General features: G+C 40.6%; 1 protein-coding gene across 2 annotated transcripts; it reads right to left on the bottom strand.

The window, feature by feature from the left end:
• Positions 1–8,776: 8,776 nt before the first annotated feature.
• LOC104244917 (probable E3 ubiquitin-protein ligase HIP1) lies at positions 8,777–13,690 on the bottom strand. Of its 2 annotated transcripts, none has more exons than XM_009800435.2 (6): positions 13,602–13,690; positions 10,898–12,062; positions 10,763–10,813; positions 10,583–10,681; positions 9,972–10,136; positions 8,777–9,172 (listed from the first exon to the last, which is right to left on the bottom strand). In XM_009800435.2, the coding sequence occupies exons 2-6, from the start codon at positions 12,035–12,037 to the stop codon at positions 9,020–9,022; spliced, it is 1,608 nt and encodes a 535-aa protein (XP_009798737.1). In that variant the 5' UTR covers positions 12,038–12,062; positions 13,602–13,690; the 3' UTR covers positions 8,777–9,019. The 2 variants fall into 2 exon arrangements, with proteins under 2 accessions (XP_009798737.1, XP_070016321.1); XM_070160220.1 differs by lacking the exon at positions 13,602–13,690 and adding an exon at positions 12,735–12,798.
• Between the last annotated feature and the right edge of the window lie 418 nt (positions 13,691–14,108).

The raw sequence follows: 14,108 nt of genomic DNA on the forward strand, positions 1-14,108 counted from the left end.
TTGCTTTTTGCAAAAGGTACGAGGTGTGCCTTGGGCAAATCCCCATCTTTTTAGAGGATCGTGATCCTCCTACATCATTTTGTGCACAATACTGACAATCCTCGGTTCACCCTCAACCATCTACTCCACCTATATAGCCCCGAATTTTTCGAGGGGGCTGATCAAGTTTGTCCGCCGAGCAAGTAAGGCTCCTTTCTCGAGCATCGACAAGGGCCGAGACCAAGGCTAGCAGAGGAGGTTCATTCGGGTGAAAACCGAAGACCTGATCCCTCTCGAGCTTTCGGCGTTCCCCGAGAAGTGGAACACATCTCATAAGTGTTGTCTTTCTTAAGTACTAACTTCTTTTTACTCCTTTCCTCATTACCTGTATTTGCGGTCGTGCAGCCATTGCCCAAGTCCCTAATGAAATCCCCCGGTTCAAGGAGTGGATCGAAGGGATCTATAAGAAGATGCCGTACTCCGAGCGCGCATGGCACAAACTTTCGAAGGGAAAATGGTAGGCCCATTCTCAAAGTGAGGTTCTTCCCTAAATAGTTACCACTACACTCCCAACTTACACAAAGCTAACCTTTTCTCTTCTTTTATAGGTCTGCCTAAGACCGCCGAACTTAGGACGCTGGATGAGGATGAGGATACGTCTCCATTTTGAGATAGCCCAGGGCTGCCGCGAAGGAGGAGAAGGATAGAAAGAGAAAGACCTGGAGTTCCCCAGATCCCGAGGTGAAGAGAAAGAAGGGAGCGGCCACCCAGGTCTGGAAACCCAAGAAGAGCACCAAGTCCAGGGTACCGGACCCTGACACTCTCTACCGGCTCAGGGACGAGTTTGAAGAAGATGACCTCTTCGTCACTCATAGGTCGACCCTTAATGAGAAGTTGTAAGCGACGACCGAGAAAGAGGACCATGGGGTCGATCCCCCTTTACTCGGGAACCCAAGGGGGAGATGGAGGTTGTGATCTCCCAAGATGCCGCTTCTATTTCGAAGGAGGCGACCAGTGTTATTGACATCGTGGAGACACCCTTCTATAACGAGTCGATGCACAAAGGGGCCTAAGCGGGCAAAGAAAAGTCAAGTGAGGGAGCGCAGGGTCCAGATGATGCCCTTAACACATTTTTTGACGGCATTGGCATAGCCGCACTGGAGGAATTTTCTGGGCCTAGTCACTTGGAGGTTCCAAAGAAGGACATTCCCTTGGGTCTGGTGAGCCGAGTGCGAGTCCAAAGCTAGTGAAATAGTTTCCCACTCCGAGCGTGGTCCTCGAGCACAAGAGAACGGTTGTTCTCACAATCTTGGAGGATGCCTCGGTCCTGTCTGCTCTGGTCGGTGTAGACAGCTACCTCTAATGCCTGGTGACCATGGAGCACCAGGGAAATATAAAAGAGGTGAGAAAATCAAGTCTCTTCAATGAGGTACAACAGGCGCTGAACCGGGTAAAACGTTAACCCTTTTGTACCCCTTCGTGAATCCCCCTTAGGTTTTTTATGTTTCCTACTAATTTCATTATTTTATAGGCTTCAGTGCTTCACCATGAAAGCTTCCTCTGGTACCGCTTGGAGATTAGCCATCTCGAGTTCGAGCTCAAAGAGCAGGTGCGGAAAAAGAACATGTACATGACTCTTAGTGAGCAACAAGACGAGGCTTTTTTAAAAGACCTCCCGATTCTCCAGGCCGAGCTGGAGAAAGCTCATAAGGAGGCTTCAACCCTAAAACGGGAACACGCCGGCCTGGTTATGAAGGTAAAGGTCTTTGAAGCTAAAAACGAGCAGCTAGTTGTGGCGACTAGTAACACAACTTTGCAGGTCCAACAGAAGATAGACCTGATCGACCAGCTACGGGCTGAGATGGTCGAGGTCAAGGCCACGACCAAAGTGTGGAAGGGCAGGATGTATCTGCTGGCTTCGGAGAAGGAAGCAACAAAGGCGGAGCTGGCATCGGTGGAGAACCAACTTCGGGTGGAGAAGGACAAAGCTGATAAGTGGTCTTAGATGAATGATGATCTTCGGGCACAACTGAGCGCAGCCATCATGGAACAGGATGCTCTCGAAAGAGAATATGCGGCACTAAGGTCCCAGTTGGATCCAACCTCATCTGATGCCGAGGAAATGGTGGCCCAATACACTGCCGATGCGGAGGTAGCCGAGATCTTATTAAGGACAAATTCATTAATACATAAAGCAGATATCCTAGAGAGAGAGACCCTCGAAGAGATTCATGCCCGATGTTTTGACCAATCGGCTGAGGCAATGGAACTCTACGAGCCTGAGTGTCCCGAAGGTTTTGGGGGTTACGAGGGCTTCGATGGTTCTGGAGATGAGTCAGGCACCGGTGAAGACTAGGCATAGATGTTTTATTCTTATGTATATTTTGTTTTTGTTTATTTCGAGGCCGTTCTATCGGACCTTTGTAAATATATTTTGGAAGATATAAAATTTTTCCCTTTCTTGCAATAACATGTCTTTATTTTTCCAGCATCTTTTTGCAATTTCTATTTGTGTATTATTTTTGATGCCTTAGCATAGAATCAGATGTAATTCTGGGGCATTCATTTTTTGGAGGTTCGAACGAAGCCTGACTTCGGTGCAATTTCGTTTTCTTGTGGCTTCGAACCCTCAGTGAGATTGAAAGTTTTCAAGATGCTTAGGTGTTTTTAGATGATGTTTTTGCCTAGGATAACCTTTCAGTAGGTTTCAAATTTTCGTAAGGGCCTTACATTTTGGCTTAAGACTTCGGATATCTCAGAGCTATTTTTAGGGTGGTCGTAGCCTTTTATATTTGGGCACCGCCTAATAGGTTTGGTGCCTCCAAGATTCGGTAGCACGGGTCATCCGAACTTTTATCGGGACATAGTCCCCGATTAAGGGTAGCTCGTAGGCTCGATAGTCCCCAAATAGGGGTAGCCCGTGGGCTCTTAGGATTCGGGATCAAAAAAGAAAAAACATGTAGTGACAAAGTGTAAGGGAAGTGGAAATTTATTTCATCTCTTGGTATGCAAGGTACATGATCGAAAGTGCATAAAAACTTGTGTCATGGATAGAGTGGACTATGTGGGCACGGTTCATATGACCGTTTGGCCCTTAAAATGAATCCTAACCACTAAGTTTTAGCTCTTTGCACATAAAGTTTTCTTTTTCCCTTTCTAAAGACCTTAATTTGAGGATAATGGTCCCCAATATTCGAGGTCGAACTCGTAAGGGATCGAATACTATTGACCTAAAGCAAACGATCATTGAGTCTGATTTGAAGACAGCCTTCAAATCTAAGTTAGCACATGCTACTGTTTTCTCGTTAAAAACCTTGCCAAAAAATCCACTTCGGGACGAAACGGGTTCAAGGGAAAAAGAGTGCAATACGTGCTTTCAGACCTAATAGCCACATCTGTCCTTGTTCGATTACCTACATATATTAGTCTGATTTATAACATGATTAAAAATTAACTGAGTTTGTACCTTATCAGTAGTACCACTTTAAGTGTGTCACGTTCCAATTGTTCGATAGTTGTACACCATTTCCTGCTTCGAGTTTATACGAACCTTTTCTGGTTATACTGACAACTCGATACGGTCCTTCCCAGTTTGGTCCCAGCTTCCCTTCGTTCGGGTTCTTGGTGTGTGATGTTACTTTCTTCAACACCAAGTCCCCGATTTGAAAGTGTCGGAGGCTGGTTCTTTAGTTTTAATACCTTTCTATTCGTTGTTTATGGCAGCCAATCAGACCATGGCGGACTCAGCCTTTCATCCAATAGTTCCAGGCTCGTGATCATGGCCTCGCCGTTTGGATCTTCAGTCGCATACTGGAACATGAGGCTCGGAACTCCCACCTCGACTGGTATCAAGGCTTTGACTCCATAGACTAAGGAAAATGGGGTGGCCCCGGTGCTAGATTTCGAAGTCGTACGGTATGCCCACAGGACTTCGGGCAGGATCTCTTTCCATTTCCCTTTCGCACCGGTCAACCTCTTTTTCAGGTTTTGAAGTATGGTCTTGTTTGTTGATTCTGCTTGCCCGTTCCCACTAGGGTGATAAGGCGTTGATAAAATCTTATTGATCTAGTGATCTTCAAAAAATTTATTCACCTTGCTGCAGATAAATTGCTTCCCATTGTCGCAAACGATCTCGGCCGGTATCCCAAATCGACATATTATGTGGTCTTAGATGAAGTTAATGACTTCATTCTCCCGAAACTTTTCGAATGCTTGATTCTCAACCCGTTTGGTAAAATAATCGGTCATGAATTTTATGAATTAAACTTTACCGGGTGCCCATGGAAAGGGACCGACGATGTCCATTCCCCACTTGTAAATGGCCACGGGGACAAAACCGAGTGGAGCATTTCTCCTAGTTGAGGGATCATTGGAGCGTGTCTTTGGCAATCGTTGCATTTCCATATGAAGTCCTTTCCATCTTTCTCCATTTTGGTCCATTTGGCAATCTCTTACGGCATATTTGGTCTTTCCCAATCCCAAGCATCGAGCTAGCGGGTCGTCGAAGGTTCTCCTGAACAATGACCTTTTAGCCAAGCTAAATGTGGTAGCCTTGGTGTGTAAGACTCTTGACTCTTTAGGATGTGAAGGTAATTTTTCAGTCTTCAAGCTGTCTATGTATTTGTTCCTCCAATCCCAAGTTAAACTTATTGAGTTTACTTCAGCGTGGCCCTCTTCTATCACCAACTTCATTAGCTGCTCTACCATTCCCGAATTGAATTCATCGACATCGATCGACGATCCCAAGTTAGCCAGTGCATCGGCCTTGCTGTTCTTATCTCAGGGTACATGCTGCAGGGTCAATTCCCCAAATTGATACAGGGTTACCTACAATTCGTCCAAGTACCTACGCATTTGTTCTTTTTTTTTTTACTTTGAATATCCCGTTAACTTGATTTACCATAAGGAGGGAGTCACACTTAGCTTCGATCACCTCGGTCCCAAGGCTTTTAGCCATTTCTAGAAACCTGCAATCAAGGACTCATACTCAGCCTCGTTGTTAGTCAATTTCATAGTATTAATAAATTGCCTAATTACGTTTCGTGTAAGCGGTTTCAATACAATGTCAAGCCTGGACACTTTCGCATTTGAGGAACCATACGTGAAAAGCGTCCAAATTCCCGAAGTGGTCCCCGAGGTTAATAGTAATTCCGTTTCAACTTCGGGTATTAAATCTGATATAAAATCAGCCACGAAGTCTGCCAAAATCTAATATTTTATGGTGGTTCGAGGTCGATACTTGATATCGTACCTACTAATTTCCACGACCCATTTGGCCAACTGGACCGAGAGCTCAGGTTTGTGCATGATGTTCCTTAGCATGCAAGAGGTAACGACACATATGGGGTGGAATTGAAAGTACGATTTTAGCTTCTTGGAGGCGCTTAGCAAAGTGAGTGCCAATCTTTTCAGGTAAGGATACCTTGATTCGACCTCGCTTAGAGTTATACTGACATAGTAAATAGGGAATTGCATACCCTCTTCTTTCCAAACTAAGACTCCACTTACCACTACCTCAGAAACCACCAAGTAGAGGTACAGTTGTTCGTCTTCCTTTGGAGTGTGCAACAGGGGTAGACTAGATAGGTACTGTTTGAGTTCTTCCAAAGCTTGTTGGCATTCCGAGGTCCAGGAAAAATTCTTCTTCTTCTTTAAAAGTGAGAAAACTCGATGGCTTTTGTCTGAGGACCTCAAGATAATTGGCCCAAGGTGGCTATTCGCCCGATCAGTCTTTGAACGACCTTGATGTTGTCCACCATGGTGATGTCTTCTATGGCTTTGATTTTGTTAGGGTTGATCTCGATCCCTCGATTGGATACCATGAACTCTAGGAATTTTCCCAATCCTACCCTGAATGCGCACTTATCCGGGTTCAGCTTCATATTGTATTTCTTCTGTATATCGAAGGTTTCCTGCAAATGCTTCAAATGGTCCTCTGCTCAGGAATTTGACTAATATATAGTCAATATAAACTTCCATTAATTTTTCTATATGCTCTTCGAACATCCAGTTTACTAGGCGTTGATGGGTAGCAACATCATTCTTTAACCCAAACGACATCACATTATAGCAGTAGGTGCCAAATTTAGTGATGAAAGAAGTCTTTTCCTGATCGCCTGGGTCCATCCGAATTTGGTTATACCTGGAATAGGCATCGAGAAAGCTGAGTCTCTCATGCCTAGCCATTGCGCCGATCATCCGATCGATGTTAGGCATGTTAAGCATGCCCTAAGGATGACCAAAGGCAGATCCATCCCTTCCATCTGGAGCCTCGATACGAACTCCTTGAGCATCTCATTATCTCTTTGTTTAACCTTGAAAAGGTCCGACTTTCTGGTCTCGACCTTGATGGCCCCGGCATGGGCCTTCACGAAAGCATCTGTAAGCATAGCAAATGGATCAATAGAACTTGGGGGTAAGTTGTGGTACTATATCATCGCTCCTTTGGATAAAGTCTCCCCAAACTTCTTTTAACACTGGCTCGATTTCATCATCTTCCAAGTCGTTCCTCTTGATCGTGCATGTATAGGAGGTCACATGCTCGTTTGGATCCGTGGTTCTGTTATACTTGGGGATATTAGGCATACGAAACCTCTTCGGGATCAAATTTGGTCTTGCCCTTGGAGAAAAGGTTTCTGGATAAACTTCTTGGAATTCGGCCCCTTCAGTATCAAGGGTGCTCTCGGGACTTGATCGACCCTAGAATTGTATGTTTTCACCTTTTTGTCATTAGCCTCAATTTCTTATCACCTGACTCCACCCGCTTAATTAATGCTTCAAGCATTTTTATTATCTCAAGGTTGACCCTGAGCTCAACTTCACCCGGTCTCTCGGTGACTCGTTCGTTTCTTCGGGAGCTTTCCCGGGATTGTTCGGGTTTGACCCTGTTGGGGGCGTGGCCTTGATTTTATAGCTGTGCGATTGCCACCTGTTGAGCCTGCAACATTTCGAAGATTAGCCGCAAGCTTACCCCATCACCTTCCTCTTCGGGCACTTCTCAAGTTGTTGGTCGGGGTCCTCCGCGAACAATGTTTTCGGGATTTGTTGGCAGATTGACGTTGATGGACACCTGTGAGTTAGCATCGACCGGATCGACACCTGGAACACCGTTGGGATTGGCAGGAGGCACCATGTTGCTAGGCACCAAATTGTTATTTTCGCCATGATGGCCAGACTCAGTGTCAACGTTCAAATGGGTATACTGAGTATTCGACATTTTTAAGCTAACCTGAAATTAAGACTTTAAAGAGCAAGCGTAAAATAGAGTAAGTTATGGATATTTGTATCAAATCACCACTATTATCCTTAGCCCCACGGTGTACGCCAAACTGTTTATCCTAAAATTGGATAACAATTAAATTTATACGTGATTTTAAAGATATGTAGATTTATTCAACACAAATAATCAGGAATACTAGACAAACGAGTTAAAGACAAAATGAATGATGAAACCAATCGTAATGTTACAGCCCGGCCCGAGCCCGAGCCCGAGCCCGAATTGAACAGTAGTTTTACCCTCGATCGGACCCTTGGTTCAAAGCCAATTGCGAATGAAGAACAAAATGTTAAGTAAGAACTTTTTCAATAGTTAGAAAGCAGAAAATGAATTTGTATTGCCTTGATTTGCGTGTTACCCTCCCTTTATCAAAGAAAAGCGTCCCCTTATATAGTAGGAGGGTTTCATCCCTAGTACAAATCCTAAAAAAAGGTAAAAATCTTGCTTTCTCACTAATTACTAATCTGTAACCGACATCGAGCGAGATTCCCGCTGAGATATCCAGTTAGTTGCGAATATCACGACCCTCTATCTGTCGTGTATAGTCGTTCATTGTGCTTTTCGAGGTCGTAAAACTCGTTCCGAGTCCGGAATGCGTCGTTTTTATCATGCCCGATGGCGAGCACGTCATTCACTTTTCACGGGCCTCGATACAAAAAGTTCCTAGCTTCGATTCCGATCTCGTATATTCATGCCCCCATTCAGCTCTATTCACTGGGAAATCGAGGTGTGCGTTATCCCCGATTTTACCCGTATACAATATAGAATAAACAACATTACTAAATCGTGATGTTAAATAAGGTCCTTGATCAAAAGATTTGAAATGCCCAAAGTATTCTAAATTTTACATATTTTCAGCATTTCATGTTAATATATAATCAAGGTTATAGAACCACTTGTATTTATTTGCAATAAATAAAACGGACCCAGGTGGGAAACCAAAAACAAAAAAAGTACATATACTAGAATGACCGAAAAAGTTTTGCCCAGTTTTTGACATATCAAATTCGATTTAATTCCACGCCTAAGGTTGCATGAAACTAATATTAATTATTTCCTTTGATCTGAAACAAACGTATCAAGGTAGTGGTTGTAGTTTGTATTTTTCTTATGCCACCTAAAATAATGGTATTTTGGCTAATAGCAAACTTTGGCAATAGTGAGATTCTTTATGTACCGGTTCTTACATTTTTGTTGATTAGTTTTTGTTTTCTAATTTCAAACTGAATGTCTGGTAGACTATTTCCAGTAATGCGAAGTTTTATGGTGCAAATGGAAGTACTAAACATTATACTAGTATTAGTTATACAAAATTTCGTTTTTTAGGACCATTTGTTCTTGTAGAGCCAACCAAACGATCCGTAAACGTACAAAATTATGTACTAGACAGCCTCTCTTACTAGCAAACATTGGTTGATAACTTTTTCTTCTTCTCAATCATTCAAAAAGTTTACTTGTAGGTATTCTAAACACGATTAGAGTTTACTTGTAGGTATTCTAAACACGATTAGAACAAGCTACTTATTGAAACACTTTAGAAAAGCTTTAAAGAAATGAATATGAAAGCATTCACCACAAAGCCAGAAAATGGCCTGGGTTTATTGGTTCATATGGCAAGAGCAATTAAGAAAAAAGTTCAAGAATAGAGAAAAAGAGAACAGGAAAAATGAATTGCAGGAATCCACAAACCAACCCCAGATGAATTTGTACACGGGGAAGTTTTTCAGCTTCCCAAATCTAGGTTGGATATCTAAAATTCTGAAACTAAGATGGCTTTTTCGACGACTCTGACGGAGCTGCTGTAGCCTTACAGATCGGGCACCAGTTCTTGAGCCTAAACCACTGTGTTATGCACTCCAAATGATACCCGTGCTCACATCCCAACTTCCCTATTTCATCTCCAATCACATACTCCTCCTGCAGAACATATGATTGTCAGAGTGTTCATTTGGACTGAGATGAGCTTAAATAGAGCAACATGGTGAGAGGATTCATATATCAGTTATGTCTCACACAGGATATATGATGCTACAAGCTTGGAACTGTCGACACAATGGTTAGAGCTGCCTAAATTACGCTCTCAAAAAGTCAATGGACCCCAACATTGAAAGATCAGAAGCATTAACAAGAGTTTGAGATTCGATCTTTCAAACGAGAAACGCCAATACGAAGTTCTATGACATGTCTTGGAGATCAATGATAGGATTCTTCAGGAGAAAACCACCAGCTTTAAAGCTTTAATAAGGTCCTCAAAGAATAAACTACGTAAGTTAGTCGAGGAACGTGCAAGCTGGCTCGGACACCACGGTTTATTACAAGAAAAAAAAAAGAATAAACTAGTAAGCACAAGAAAAGTTAAGCAAGAATTAGAATAGGCAACTAGTCTTTTTAAATAGAGATCAAAAGCAAAAAATTCACTGGCACAGTTTTAGGGATAGGATCAAAAACAAGAGCATCTCAATTTTCCAAACCCCGCTTGTGGGATCACTAGGTTTGTTGTGGTTGTTTTAGAAGGAATTTGATAAGGTAACATAGAATCTTACTTGACTAAACCTGCCTAACCAAAAAAGATAGACGCGTGTTATCTAATAACTCGTCCTCACTCCACTTGAAAAGATATGTCATAGGCAAAGAATATGCAATCCCATAGATCTCGAAAATGAATAAGTTCGAATAATGAACTAAATAGCAAACATGTTTAAAGTAGGAAGAAGACCTGACAAATACTGCACTTGATGTCATCTCCATCCCCATCAGCTTCATATGTTTCTGTTTTTGAATCCATACCCTGATAAATGCTTTTCCGGAGGCACTTTGATAGTGCTTCCTCGGGCAGAGCTGTACTAACAGAGCCAATCCTCTCCTCAAGAGCTAATAATTCCTGTTAAACAAGTAATAAATCATTTTTCAGACAATGTGGAAGATATCATGCTAGACAAGTTGGAACTATCTTCTCCAAAACCTGGAAAGCTATTGTTTCTTTGCCCAAGGAAAATTTTAATTGAGGTACTTTCAGCTAAGAAAACTTCAGATGATAACCCCCGATCATTCTAGCAAAAAGTATACTGTTGAACATTTAGTCATAAACTATTTTCCATTCTCTCCATGGGATTCACGAGGACTAAGTTTCTAAAATCTTGATTTGATTTAGGATATGGATTTTTCATATTTTGAAGATATATTTAAAAACTATTAACGAGTACTATAGAAATTAATAAGATTATCAAGTGTTTTGAGGAAGTCATAGTCGAAGAAACTGTTGTATCACTCTTTAAATAGTAATAGTGTCTTATAAGTTGTGAGAAGAAATAGAAACAAAATACCGACCTCATAGGACATGTCATCGATATCTAATCTCATCCCTCTGTGCTGGTCATAGAAGTTAAGGCCACTGAGGAACAAATTGGTCTCCAACGCAAGCAGTCTCTGTATATAGAAAACAAGAGCCTATTCACAAACCCAAATAGGAAATTCCCAGGTGAAGAGAAATAAATCAACACTGACTACCTCATATGATAACTCTTCATCTTGTTCAATTCTCTCAAGTGCCACCAATACCTGCAAAGTAAAGCAAGACCAATATATATAAATATCAGTAAGCTTTGGGAAGTAGATTAAATCTGAATTCCTCCAGGAAAGTACCTGCGCTACTCCATCCATGTTATATCGTTGCAATGCATCACGGTTCATAAATCTGTTAATGCCGACATCAGCAGAAGTGAAAGGCACTACACCAGGTAACTCATCATCATCATCGTCATCGTCGTTTCTAGGTAAACTATAAGCACTAAATTCACTTGATGAAGAATCTGTGAAAAATTGACTGGACGAACTAGGATTATCTAGAGTTGGAGTTTCAGGCTGAGGTAAATTTTGGCTGGTCTGCAATGACTCCTGTAAAGAACCCCGCAACCTAGTATTCACATTCATTGACCTGCGGGTCCTAACTGATAGAGCACGATTACCCGCACCAAAATCCGAACTTCTATTACTCCTTGAATCAGATATGGAGATTCCAGTAGCAGGACGAACGGCACGTCCTTCATTTGGTGATGCGCCACTCATTTTCTTCCCTTTAGATGATGAACTGCTTTCACCTTCAGCATTTCTCCTTTTTACTGTGTCCCTTCTACTAATACTTGATTCTGATGGTGAACAACTATATGGGAGGACATCTGATACAGAATTGCACTTCAGATTTCTCAACCTATATCCCTCTCCACTACTACTGCCGCCCCTTGTCCCAGCACTAATGGATTTAGATGATGAAGAAACAGAGGAATCCATTGGACTCTTTTGGTTGAAAGAACCATGCCTGTGACCAAATATTTTTCGAGGTCTACTGCTTGATGTTCCACTAGAGGACCCAATTTCTGCTAATGTAACTTTGCTGGATCCAGTATCTTTTGCTGATGACTGCGTCTGTTTGAAAACTACTGGCTCTTCATGTAAGGAACTGGTATCTGATTGCTTATTCTCAATGTTGGACAACGATTTTCTATGAGATTCTTTGCATGACCTTCCCGCACTAGTCATTGTAGAAGATGTGATAGATGAACTGCCAACGACTTCCTTCCCATTTGAAGAACCGAAAGCAGGCCTTAACTGTCTGGCTTTCTCCATGCCTCCAACTCTGGAACTCTTCATATAGTTGACTCGGCCAGTACATCCAACTCGAGTGCAATACTGAACATTTTTATCTTTGTTGTCAGCAGTCTGCCTCAAACCTCTTCCCCGGGCAATAAGGCCATTAGCAGTTTTTTTAGCAGAATATTCATCCATGTCTTACACGAAGCACCATTTATTTCTGTGTAAACCATATAGTCTAAAATTAGTATTACCGAAAAGGCCTAAGAATAGGAAGTTTATATATGCTTGAAGACATTTCTTTTGCAGCTACGACAACTCTCACAAGAGAACAGGTGATCAACAAAATAGACTTCTGGGGTTTTAGGTGATCAAGTTATCACAACAAACTACTAAAGTAATCTTTAAAATTTCACGAATGATCGAGTTCAATTGTTCAAAGTATTGTTAGGAATTAACTAAGAGAAACTTCACCTGATGTCAAGTAGACATCTGGCTGTGTGATCAACAAGAAAATGCTTCAAGCATGTATAAATCTGAATTATAGCAGTTTGTTTTTATTCATAGCAGTTATGAATTTAGATGACTGACACTCTCTCTGACTCATAATATCATCAAAACACCTTTCCTTAGGAGTTCTCTTTCAGAACTTATGAACCTTCTTAAGAGGGTAACTAATAGTACTAACACAACCAAAAGCCAATTCATCTTTCTTTTTTTGTACATCTTTTTGCATTTAAGCAAATCATATTGGTAATTCACACATCTTTATATCAACATATGACCTAAATTGTAGGAAGACCCCATAGCTAAAACAACAACAACAACAACAACAACAAAAAACCCACTGTAATCCCAAGTCTGGGGAGGGTAATGTGTACGCAGACCTTACCCGTATCTTGTTAAGTCAGAAAGGCTGTTTCCGATAAACCCTTGGCTCAAGAACGAAAACCCCATAGCTAAAACAATAAAAATGACAAGAATAATTTTACTAAAGCCCACTAGTGATGGAAGCTTATGTTCACCAGTTCCTTTTAAGAATATCTGATATGAGGATACTTGGCTCAAAATGAAAGAAATTAATGAAATCCAAGAAAGTAACATAAATAATAACCTAAAAGAATCATCCAAAAGAATTAACAAGAATACAGAAGGGACAAATAAGATAGCAGCATAGTAAAACGGCCAATATTAACTCATGAAATTTGAACACTAACCCATAAATAACTTGAAACAAAAGCTATCACGAAGCTTCAAACAACAAAGTAGATACCAAAATTATCATCAGAGACACGTAAAGTTTGTCAATCAATAAAAAAATACTAAACACAGACAAAAACATATAATCCAAATATAACTGATCAACAAGAAAACAATCAAAGTGGGAAGGAAAAAAAAGGAAATGAAAAGTCACTAAAGGAAGTCAACCAGGCTAGCAAGAGAACATCCAAATAAAAATTTTAAAAATAAAATAACATCAAAAGAATTGCAAAAAAAAAAATGGTTGAAAATCAATTTTCCCAGTCTAACTTCAAGAAAGTGATTATAGCACCATAATCAGCCAAAAGAAAATTGAGCAAAAAAACATTTCAAATTTCTTTTTGAAGCAATTAAAAGAAAAAACTGAATTATAGCACCAAAATCAGCCGAAAAGAATACCGAGAAAAACAACTGAAAATTCTTTTTGGCCTCTCTACTTCCAAACCAAATACAAAAAACTAACAAGGAAGTGAATTATAGTATCATAATAATCAGCTACCTTTCTCCTCTTCTGTTGTTGTTCTTGTGGAAAATAAAATGGAGAAGAAAATGAGAGAAATGAGAGTGTGTAGGATCAAATATAGAGAGAGAAAACTCAACAAACAAATGCTGAATTGCCGTACTGCCAATTGAGTCTTGGGAAGAATTATCAGTCGTTGGATCTAATTTTGTTTGGAAAGTTAAAAATCGACGGCTCTCCAGCATTTATACATCACGTTTCAATAGCTGCTTGACTTGTTCTTACTTTGGTCCCCTACTAAACTAAAACACCAAACTAATAAGTATAATTATTTTCCCTCAACCAAACTAATAAAAATATAGAAAACTTGTAAAATTCATATTCCAACTTTTGAATTTTGAATTTTGAAGTCTAATTTCATATTAAATATAAAATATACTAATAATATAAAAAATTATTTACACTGCCAATATATATAATTTAAATTCAATTACAAATATAACTCCTCTTTTGATATTGAATTTCTAGTTAGGAGTGCTAATTACA

The sequence above is a fragment of the Nicotiana sylvestris genome, chromosome 10 (genome assembly GCF_000393655.2).
Source record: "Nicotiana sylvestris chromosome 10, ASM39365v2, whole genome shotgun sequence".
Classification (NCBI taxonomy): Eukaryota; Viridiplantae; Streptophyta; class Magnoliopsida; order Solanales; family Solanaceae; genus Nicotiana; species Nicotiana sylvestris.

Excerpts from the sequence above, each read along its gene's own strand:
- LOC104244917 (XM_009800435.2), bottom strand. The coding sequence starts at position 12,037 with ATGGATGAATATTCTGCTAAAAAAACTGCTAATGGCCTTATTGCCCGG. Across the intron at positions 10,814-10,897 it reads ACATGGATGGAGTAGCGCAG|GTATTGGTGGCACTTGAGAG; the intron begins GTACTTTCCTGG and ends TTTACTTTGCAG. Across the intron at positions 9,173-9,971 it reads TCAAGTGCAGTATTTGTCAG|GAGGAGTATGTGATTGGAGA; the intron begins GTCTTCTTCCTA and ends TATGTTCTGCAG.